The 11,315-nt window shown below is 30.6% G+C and overlaps 1 protein-coding gene across 1 annotated transcript; it reads right to left on the reverse strand.

Moving 5' to 3' along the window:
* Positions 1–4,511: 4,511 nt before the first annotated feature.
* Positions 4,512–6,243, reverse strand: LOC144838368 (uncharacterized). The gene is made up of 2 exons (XM_078693707.1): positions 5,658–6,243; positions 4,512–4,561 (listed from the first exon to the last, which is right to left on the reverse strand). The coding sequence occupies exons 1-2, from the start codon at positions 6,241–6,243 to the stop codon at positions 4,512–4,514; spliced, it is 636 nt and encodes a 211-aa protein (XP_078549833.1).
* Positions 6,244–11,315: the final 5,072 nt, after the last annotated feature.

The raw sequence follows: 11,315 nt of genomic DNA on the forward strand, positions 1-11,315 counted from the left end.
AGTATATTGTGATAAATAGTGTCGAATAGTCGTCTTCAATAAATAAAAATTTCAAGTTTATAACATTTATTCAAAAAATCAACAAATTAGTACAGTATATTGACAAATAATAGCAAGCAAACATCAGTACAGCAAATATTATAATAAACTCATATTACATTAAGGTGGTAGTAAGTCAAAGTTTGATGGTATAATCTAAACTGTATTACCTCGCATGTCAAATGAATATCCATGGCATATTATAAACTAAGCTAATTCAATTTTTGAATCCAATAGTCATATTATTTTTAAAAGTTTATATTTCCTATATCTAATCTTTCCTGTAGTTTTCCTTAATGCCTTCACCTATCTTCATAGTTTGCAAGCCTCTGCAGTAAGTTTATATATTAGGCAGTAATCTAGTTTTTTTAAAGGTTATTTGGAATATTTTATGAATCTTTCCTTTAATCTAAGTTTGTATCTAGTGTGTAAATTAAATGGTTTTCAGTGTAAGAAACTTCTTATTCACTGCCACCCAGTTTTAAAGCTTGACATTTCTGCAATGGTTAGTTTACTGTTGGCTTTGTGACTTCTTAGCTGCATTTGTGTTTTTTTGTTTTTTTTCTGTGTTTTTAAGCATCAAGAAAACTACATTTTATGTTCTTCGTGTTGTGGTCATAACAATATAATGAATTATCTTTAATATTTGGATGCATACATTTGAGGTTATTTTTGTTCAACTTTTTGTTGATTTAATAATTGAATATTTTTACATTGTTTGGTCTATGGTTTGCTACTGCAACTCTTCGTGGTCTGTTAGAGATTACAGAATTCCCTACTGGAGTATTCAACCCATCATCTTTTTTATCTATTCTTTTAATGAATTTACCAATTTGGTCAAATAGTTGTAGTTTATGATTACTGGATACTATTATATTTCCATCCATATCTATAGTTATACCACAAGGACCCCTGATTCTACCATCTTCTTTACCATAGGCTACAAGAATCTTTATCAGATTATCATTAGCATCAAACATTTGTATTCTGTTATTCTCACAATCAGCGACAAACACATGACCCTCTCTTGTTAAAGCAACATCTAATGGTAACTTCATTTGACCTGCTTTACTACCTTCAGAACCTATCTTACCCAATAGACTACCATCATCAATATTGAATTTAAACACACAGTGACATTCACGATCTGCTACATATAAGATCCTGCTTTTTTGGTTTACTGTTAAGTATTTTAATACTCCTTTACCAAAAGTTTGGATTTCATGATATTGATTATCACACATTACATTACATTTTTTTCTGATGTGTCAGTGTACACCATGTGACGACCATTGCCTATTTGATGCATGCGATTGACTCTAACATTTTGTGGTATTTGTATCTTAGAAACAAAACAACCTGATTGATCGAACTTTATTAAATCTTTACTGTAGCTTGATACTAAAATACACCCATCAGTATCGGTTACTACATCTATCACATTGTCTGTTTTATAATTTTGTTTGTACTCTGATATATTGTCTATAGTATGTACAAGTCCAATAGGTTCACCTTGATACTCACTGGTGAACCTATGACATGTGTCATAGCTTCATCAATGATATCCATGTACCAGTCTCCTTCCAAGTTACATCTACCTGTTTTTATTGTGTATTCTTCCTTTCTGTGTACTACTTCAGTGGCTGATTTCTCACCTAATGAGTTACTTAATGTGGCTGTTAATTGACCAACATCACTCTCTTCTAGACTTGATACTCTCACACTAAATTGCTGTCCTTTTGTTACTGAAATGTTCTTGTCTTCTGTATTAACCTTGTGTGCACCACCAACAGTGATGAGTTTACCAACACCTTCATGATTCATCAACTCAACCAGCTTTGAAGACGGAATAAACTTTGGTGTTTTTCTTGTTTTAGTAAATGATTTATCAAATTTAGCTGATGTAACCTCATCTTTAATTGTAGTTATTGTTGTGGAATATGATGCAATAATTTCTGTTTCTTTTCGATTATTCATCAATTTATTAACCGACTCCATTAATAAGTTTACTTGTGTTAACTTTGATTCAATACTTTTAATATGACTATGAAAAATATTATTTTGTTTTTCATATATCTGTGTAAGATTTGCCATCATTACCTTAGTTTCTTCCTTCACCTTTCTGATAATTGTACTCTCATGGATTTCAATTGCTGTTCTGCTTAACTTCAAATTTGATTCAAACTCTGATCTGTCTTTAGTGATAACATCTAATTTTTCCTTTAGTTTTTCCTTAATGCCTTCAGCTATCTCCATAGTTTCAGTAATAGTTTGATTAATGTCAGCCAAAGTGGTCTGCATTGAATTCACCTCATGTTTATTTTTATAGCAACTGAGAATATGTTTGCAATCCTCACATGCAGAAAGTTTACATGTAAGGCAGTGATACTCTAATATTTTATCAGGATGATGTTGACATTTTCCTGGATATTTGCTTGTTCATTTTTATCTAGAATGTAAAGTGAATGTTTTTTTAGTACAGAAAACTTCTTATGCTGTTGAATGCATTGTCCACACAGATACATTGCACACTCGGAGCAATTATATTTTGGTTGATTATTACAACTTGAGCAGGTTTCAGGTTTTTCAAATTCAATCTTCTCAACATAATCAACCAGATAACTTATCATTTCATTGCACTTCAAATTGGTTAAATCGTAAGTTTTTATATCATAAATCTGACGGCATTTTAGACATTGTATCTTGTCGTGTATTGTCAGATCTTGCAGGCATTTAAAACAGTAAGTATGAAAACACTTCAATGTCCTTGGATCTTTGAATCTTTGTAGACAGATTGAACATTCCAGACCTCTTTTGTCAACACACTTTAATACAGTTTTTGCAGACATCTGTAAAACATAATACATTTTCTGGGGGTTCTCAATTTGATTTTATTTACTTTATTACAGCTTATAAACTCTTAATCATTGCTGTGGTTTTTATGAATATTTCATATAGACCAGTACTCGATCAACAATTTATTAACTATTGTAAAAAAGTCTAAGTCAAAGATATAATAATCAGAATACTATTATCAACAATGTGTGTGTGTGTTTTGTATTCCAGTAGAGATTAATATAGAAAAATGTGTATGTGACCGACTGAAAAATCACATGTAATAAATAACAAAGATTGTTGGGAGAGCATAAATAAAACCCACACTTTGATAACCGTTTCTAATCTTTTTAATTTCAAACTTCAGTTTCCCGTTACTTTGGTTCATCAATCAACAAATTAAATAATTCAGGTAAAATTATACAAATTAAGTAATGGTTTCTGACAGCCCACTACTAACTACTATAGTGATCTAAAACACAGCCAATTCCTATATTTAGAAACAAACAATGAATATAATAATATAGAAAAACCAACACCAATTTATATATCTAGAAATTATAAACTCTAAAACTAATATCGTCAAAATCACTAGTAGATGTCTAGCGCCACCAAGGTTTGCGAGACGTAGCAACTTCGCTAGATCTGTCTGAACTTGTCCATACTCATTCAAGCGTGACGGACAGAAATAACATTAACTGTTAATACAATATGGTTTTACACGTAAATTAAATAACTAGCTATCAGTATGTCAATCAATTATACATTATTTATCTATATCTCATTATTCTTGATTCATGTAATTATTCGAAAGCCTAATATAATGATCATTTTAGTTAATCATGTTTAACATAAAATAAATGTGAAAGTGCTCAACACGATAATCACGCCGGTGATTCGCACATGGCCACGCCGGAATCGTCAACCACGTCCAGGCTAAACTAAAACAGAGCCTAAACAAAACTAAACAAATAATAAGTGTAAATCAAGGCAATCAACGTATACTATAACTATCTAATTAACAACTAATCTAACGTTTTAATTACTTACATCTATAATTCGAACAAAAGAGACTTATTTGAGAGGGTAATACATCTAATTATCATTACTCCGCATTCTATCATCTCCCTCTGCCGCTAGGTGGCGGTATCATCTAATTCTACTATCACATGTAGAAGGAGACTAATGGATTTTTTTAAGTACTGTATATATTGTGTTGACCGAAATAAGTCTTGATTTTTAAAAACCAATTCTTTAGGTTTTCCAAAGCTGTAAAAGGTTGGCTATAAAGTATATACAGGGGAATTAATGCTTTCCTAATTATATTAAGTTACCGATGCATGTGAATAAAACTGAATTGCTTAGCTAAAATTGATCTCAATATACCCTGAAAGGCGAAAGGTGTATTAATTTACAGTATTGTAAAGTTTAACTGTCATGTGATCAGAATCCATTTGTTTATCTATCGCCAAAGAAATATTTAAATGTAATTCAGTTTATGGCGAATTCAAAGTTAACTGGAGTACAATGTAGTTCAAACAATTCAATACCTTTCTGGGATGAACGCTTGACAGCATACAATGAACATATTTTGACATTTACTTTGATATTTACCTTTCTTTCTTCTTCACTTGGTACTATTGTTGCAGTATACTATTACTCACTGTAGCTTGTCTATCAGTTTGTTCTAGAGAAGTAAAGCTAATGTTAATTTAAAAAGTAATCAGAAACTTTATTACAAAGACTGTTTAAAGATGTATTGTCCCTTGAAACACAAAAAATGAAAAAAAAAATATTCTAAATTTAAATTGGCCATATCAAAGTAATGTTAAAGTTATTCACTTTAAGTCGAAAATTCGAGCCAAAAACAACAAGTTTATGTAATTAACAGGTAAATTAATTTGATTACATTTCGTCTGGAAAATCATCACAAGCGAAAGTAAACAAGGATTTCAAACCACGAGTATGCATTATACATGATGCTAATTAGGATTGTTTACAACTCGTCGCGGTTGAGAAGGTGTTTTCACACAGATCGCGAGGAAGTTTTATGATTACGCATACAGAGTAGCCAAACAAGCGCGTTGCATTATGAGATATGTTTTGATCGAAAACTTTGACTGGAAGTCAAAGTTATTTTTTGAACAAAAAAATGTCTGTATTTCGGTTAAATAATTTTTTTTTTTACTAATTTTTGGTGAAAGTTAATAACTATAATGATACTTCAAAATGACCCACTTTTTTTCGAAATTTAAAAAAAAAAATTTTTTTTGAATTGGTCAAAGGGACAATACATCTTTAATGATGTGTAATCCAATCTTACTTAATTCTGTAAATATATATTATGAAAGTGTTGATAATCTATAAATAAATTATATTTATAATAATAATTACTAATGATAAATCACAATTTAACCTATTACAAGTTCACTCTATCTAAGTGTACAGAATAATTAGTAGATATGAATCTTTATGGTAATTTCTCTGAACACGGCACAGCAAAGACATTTTAATCAATAAAAACTAAGGATCCCTTTTTTGCCCTCCCATAAAAATGTATTTTGTCAAACAACGGTTGAGATTACAAACTCAGTTTTCCATTTTAGGTCTTATCTGCCTTGATATTAATATTTAGATATAGATATCTACATCATAATGTGTATAGCCTATTCCAGCCTTTGTTTTAAAACATTTATTTACTTATTGAAAAATTCTGTGTCCTATTATTTATACTAAATAATAATAATAGGTTGTTCACATAGCTTGATATCAATATATTTTACCATCACTCATAATATCTCCATGCCTCCATTCCACATTCTCTTTTTCTATCCCCCAAAAAATGTCACTAGCTTTATTGTCGAGAAGTTTTGCAAAATGTTTCATTGACTTCTTTTCTTTTACCAGAAGTTTATTCCTCTCCAAGACCGCAACAGAATCCCAAATATTGTTAAACTTGAGATGACCTAGGCTATTGTAAGCAAGCATTGTCGGTACATTTGTTGTGTTTTCTCTTAAAGCTTTAAAAAGTCTTTTGCGATATTCTGTGATTGGTTTTCCCTTGGTGAAGTTGTACTGTTCATTGTTGTTTGGATGCTTCACTTTAAACTGTTCTATTAAATCTATCGCTTCCTTCTCCTCAGTTACTTTAGCGATGTCTAACAGAATTTTCACATCAGTAGGGTTATAATTAATACAACCTGTCCTTTCAAGTTCATTAAACCATTCAAGTGCTGGGACATCTTTTCTACTTAATACCTCTCCAGAGAAGTGTTCATTTGCCAGAGGTCTTAGCCACAAACGTTTCTCACCTTTATATCTATCGCTTAAACATGCAAGGAATTCTTCAAACTCTTCTTTTGTTGCCATTTTCTAGAAAAGTATATAAAATCAAGTTTATGGTTTCAATTATGTTATTCAAAATTAGAGAGTATTAGTAATATTTTATAATAAATATGATATCGTTACACGCAATATTTACAATTTATTATATCAAGGTGTTTTTTTTAAAATATGTGACCCTTGTCCCCTCTATCCAGGTTATCAAATTTTTTCTTTTGTATTTTATGTATTAAAGTTTTTTCTTATCATATTTTTATCTAACACTGTAAATTATATACAAATATTCTTACTAGTCTTACTTTCCAACATATAATTTTACCAGCAAACACCCAAACCTCACTATATTTGTCAGCGTTATTAGTCTTTCTTGTGTAGAATAGTACTTATAGCCTAAACACCTATCCCCCAATATAATTACAAGTAACAAGAAAAAAGTCTTGTTATAATAAATAATATAATTGTTAACTTACCCTATTTTCGTGTTAGTCGCAATAGACAAGCAGTTATTCTTAAGCTTTAGGCAATAAAATGAACAGTATTTTAGTAATGAAAGAATATTTATGATGTTGAATTTTGTTCCAAAAACCCCAAAATAGTATCACTATCACGAACAAAGCATGTCTTAGCCATTAAACTTGAATAGAGACTTTTGTGTGAAAGAATGAATATAACCAGCCATGAACACTAATATAACAAAAATGAATATGATGTCAAGTAATAGATTTACAATTAAGTATTTTGAAAGTAAACACGAAATACTGTTAAAAAGCAATGTGTACACTTGAGCTTAAAACACAGCACTCAGAAAAGTACCCGAATCTTGACAAAAAGGGGTTCAAGTCCTGTTGGAGAGGCTATTTACCGTTTGTATGGTACATTTTACAAAAGGATCATTTTTTCAAAATACTGTGCAAAATTCATTCTTTCATTTAAATTTGGATGGTGGGAATTAAATAAAAAAATAACTTCCCTTTCATATTTGTTGTGTATTTAAGTTATTCTTACCAGCTTGGGCTACATGCTTAGAATGCCATACTTTTCTCATGGTCAAAAACTGTCCAACCAAATTTGAGTTTCGTATGATCTTATATTGTTTTGGTTGAATAGATTAAGTAGTGAATTTTATTTGTAATTTTCAATTAAGCTTCAATTATACTTTACAAGTTTTTATCATTTTGATGTTTAATTCTATTTCATACACATTTTATAAATATTGTATATTAAGTATGAACCTATCAACTTTAATCAATTAAAAATATAATAATTAACTACTCTCCTGGAATCTGTACATTTGATGTGGAACCTTTCATAAACGACGTGGACACTTGTATGTTTCTGTATAATGATTTACCTTCACCTGAAAAGTAGTGTTACTATGAAAACAATTTCTATACAAAATACTAAAACAGATAATACTGAACATTAATTAAGAGGCCCTCTCTCCTTACAATGGCAGGTAATAAATGGCAATGGCACGTTTTTAAACTTAAAAGTTTAGCTGGCCCTCTTGGCCACCAAACATCTCATAAGAACTCATCTGAAAGCAGAAAGCATCCAGTTATCTATGAAAAAGGATCATTTTTTTATGGAAAAGTTTCATTGAAAGCCATTCATTTATAAAGCTGTAACATTTTAGGCATTATGTTTATCGTATGATGAAAATTGTATCTAGAGTATTATTATCACTTAGATTGTTGTGTGTTTTTAATTTTTTCTGAATATTTATATTAGTGTATTATACTATTTTTTTTACTGTTTGTGCAATTATTCAATCTAATCTTGTGAATTTTAAATCTCTATTGAATCAAAACAAAATGCAAGATATACCATAAGGCAAAATTTTGCCAAGTATAGTATTTACTTTGTTTGTATGTATGTTTGTTAGCATGAGAAAGTTATCATTCTGAACAGAACATGCCTGAACATGAAAATTGATATATTGGTCATGTCATAAAAGCTTATCTTCCGTACGATATATTAAATAGCACGCATTCTGTCTTCTTTTAACATGGACATATTCTTTGAGAAAGGTCATTGTTGGAATGACGGAGTTTGTAGTAAAAATTATTTTTAAAAAATTTTTTAAACCCAGCAGGATTTGAACCATGTAAAGTTAATACCTAAAACAAAAAAATGTATCATTCAACATGCTCCCTATCAGTGGATATATTTTGCCAAGTACTTCATTGGCGGCGCACGGTTCGGTATGCACGATTTGCATTTTGCAGGTGCTTCTTCTTCTTTAGAGTATTTGCAGCTCGATATAGGTAGAAGACATTATGATTTAGACCAATTAGGTGGTTGTGGTTATTGACAAGAAATTGTGTATTCGATCAAGGTGGTTGGTGGTTGTCTAGATTTATTTCAAGAACAAGTGATGCTTTACAATTGTAAGTTAATTATAATAAACTGTAATAATGGAACTGTTAAAGTTAAGACATGTTCACTAGTAATACGTATGCGATATGATAAGTTAATTGTTGTAATTACACGTTTTGCATTACATTACATTTTAATACAGCTTACTACACGTGGTAACGAGAAATTGTGTTTCATATAATACTCTGTTAGATAGATATATAATTCAATGCTATTTATTCAATGCTAATCTTCATGATATTGTGTATTTCTATGTAGATATGGCGATGTGTATTACATTTACAAATGTACGTGCAATAGCTGCTGTTAATTGATCCAGGTATTGATTCCTACACTAATTGAATACTTTAAGTAGTTTAACGATAGTTTCAATGTCTGTTTCCTGTTTAATAACGTTGACAGTTTAGTTTCACTGTAGTGTCCCGTTTAATAACGATTTTCTGAATGTTTTATACAGTTGAAATATGTATACGATGTCATTTAATAGTTAATAATGTTTTTATCTCTTGTGTGAAAATCGGGTATTAATAGCCTTATTATATTTGCAGGGCTTCCGTTTTGCTTCTGCTTCCGTTCCGTTGTGATAACGTTTTGCATGTTTACGGTGACTTCTTGTACTGCTGTTTGCATGGTTATGATCGTGATTAAAATACGAGAAAGAAAGTACTGTGAACAGTGTTTTGTGTAGTCCTGACTCATTTACATCCATCACTGGGGTTCAGGCTTATTACCTGGGTGCCGAAGGCAGAAAATACGCTAAATCGATTTCGGCAAGTCCCCAAACCATAACAATGATGATACAAAGAGAAGACCAATTCACTACCTAAGTAGATCACGTTGAATATCTTCTCGTAAAAGGTCTCAAGCCTAGCCTTGCTGAAAACAGCAGTACGTACGAACATCGCTATAGGCCTAGCTGAATTAATTGAAAAGTTGCGGTTCTTCTATTTTGATTTCATCATTTATCACACAATACAACACATTAAATAATCACTATACACCATGTGACCATTGTCTATTTGATGCATATATAATAATAATAATAATAATAATAAAAACTTTATTTAATCACGGTAACACTTGTTCACCTCAATGGTGTTTTTCGACAAGGCCGTAAGACATTATACACTATTTAGCAATTAAACAATTAACAACAAGAGTTTATCTTGACAATGAAAATGAAAATGAAACTTAATACTAAAGATATTAATTAAATTATTAATAAGGATGTAACCAAAAACTGAAAATCTTAATTTACACATCTACATTAATATTAAATTACAGTATTAAACAAATTAGAATTTTAAAATTCACCAAGATTAACATTAAGAAAGTAATTACTTACAAATAAATGCTCTAACATATTAACCTTATTGAATTGAAAATCTTAAATACATTTTTGACATCATATAATTTGAATTATAGTATACTTAAATATAATGGTAATCATACATTTTTTAATTTTAATTTAAAATTAAAAGATGGTTTTACATTTTTTATGTCATCACTTAGTTCATTCCATAATTTAGCACCTCTATAAGACAGGCTCCGTTTTTTATAGTCCGTTCTAGGTTTAGGTAGCATTAGTTGATCTTGAGATCTCATAATGATGAAATGAAATCTGTTTATTAGGTAAGTTGGTGCTAAATTATTGGTAATTTTGAACATAGTGATGGCTTCATTTATATACAAACGTTTCTCAAGATTATCAAAGTTAAGGCTGTGCAAGGTTTCACTACTAGAATCACTTCTACTTTTCTTTCTTTTATTATTTTGGCAGCTCTGTTTTGCATAACTTGAAGTTTGTGACTTTGTAGTTGGTTTGAGCATCCCCAGACAACATGGCAGTATTCAAAATAGGGAACGATTGACTTGTACATTTTCTGGTATTTGTATTCTAGAAACAAAGCATCCGGATTGATTCAACTATTAAATCTTTACTGTAGCTTGAAACATACATCCATCAGTATCTATTATACCGTAAAACCTTGAAAAGAAGCCCATGTGCAGCTTTTTTAGGACTCTTGAGCGGGCTTCCTTCCAAGATGGGCTTCTTTTCGGGATTACTTTTGCAAACTAAAGATTGGGGCCTTTCGAAATGAATGTTGTAAATTAATATACAATATAATTTGTAAGACTTTCCCAGCCAATTGTACATATTTTCTAATGGAACAGACAAGATGCAATCAAAACACAACTGGAAAACGATAAACTGTAAAATAAATGTATGATATAAACACGATACATTATTAGTTATCTGTCATTAAATCACCCAACTAAATTTAACAGTATGATTTATATATAATTTACACAGTGCTACGCAACACAATTGATTTACATACACAATATTATTTTTAAAACAGTTGCGTATTAAAGATGGAATTTATTCTGGCTAGTTAAGCCTCCACTGATTGTGAGGGCGTTTGTTGTATGGGAGAATGTATCTGGTGGGTGAAAATCTGTAATAATACCATCTATGGTCTAGTGATATGACACTCCTCGCCCTGTAAGCGAGAGTTCGCAGGTTCTAATCCCGCCAGAGACATTTTTTCATACAACTACAAATACGGAACTTTCACCAATGAGCTATGCTCGGCGCAATTATGAGTTGCGAATATGAGCACTGTTTCAATAATTTAACAGTATGCTTTATATATAACTTTTAACCATGTGTTTGTATTCCTATTTCTTTGACTTGCAAGTCTATTTTGAAAAGAAGC

The sequence above is a fragment of the Antedon bifida genome, chromosome 3, assembly GCF_963402885.1.
Source record: "Antedon bifida chromosome 3, ecAntBifi1.1, whole genome shotgun sequence".
In the NCBI taxonomy this organism is placed as follows: Eukaryota; Metazoa; Echinodermata; class Crinoidea; order Comatulida; family Antedonidae; genus Antedon; species Antedon bifida.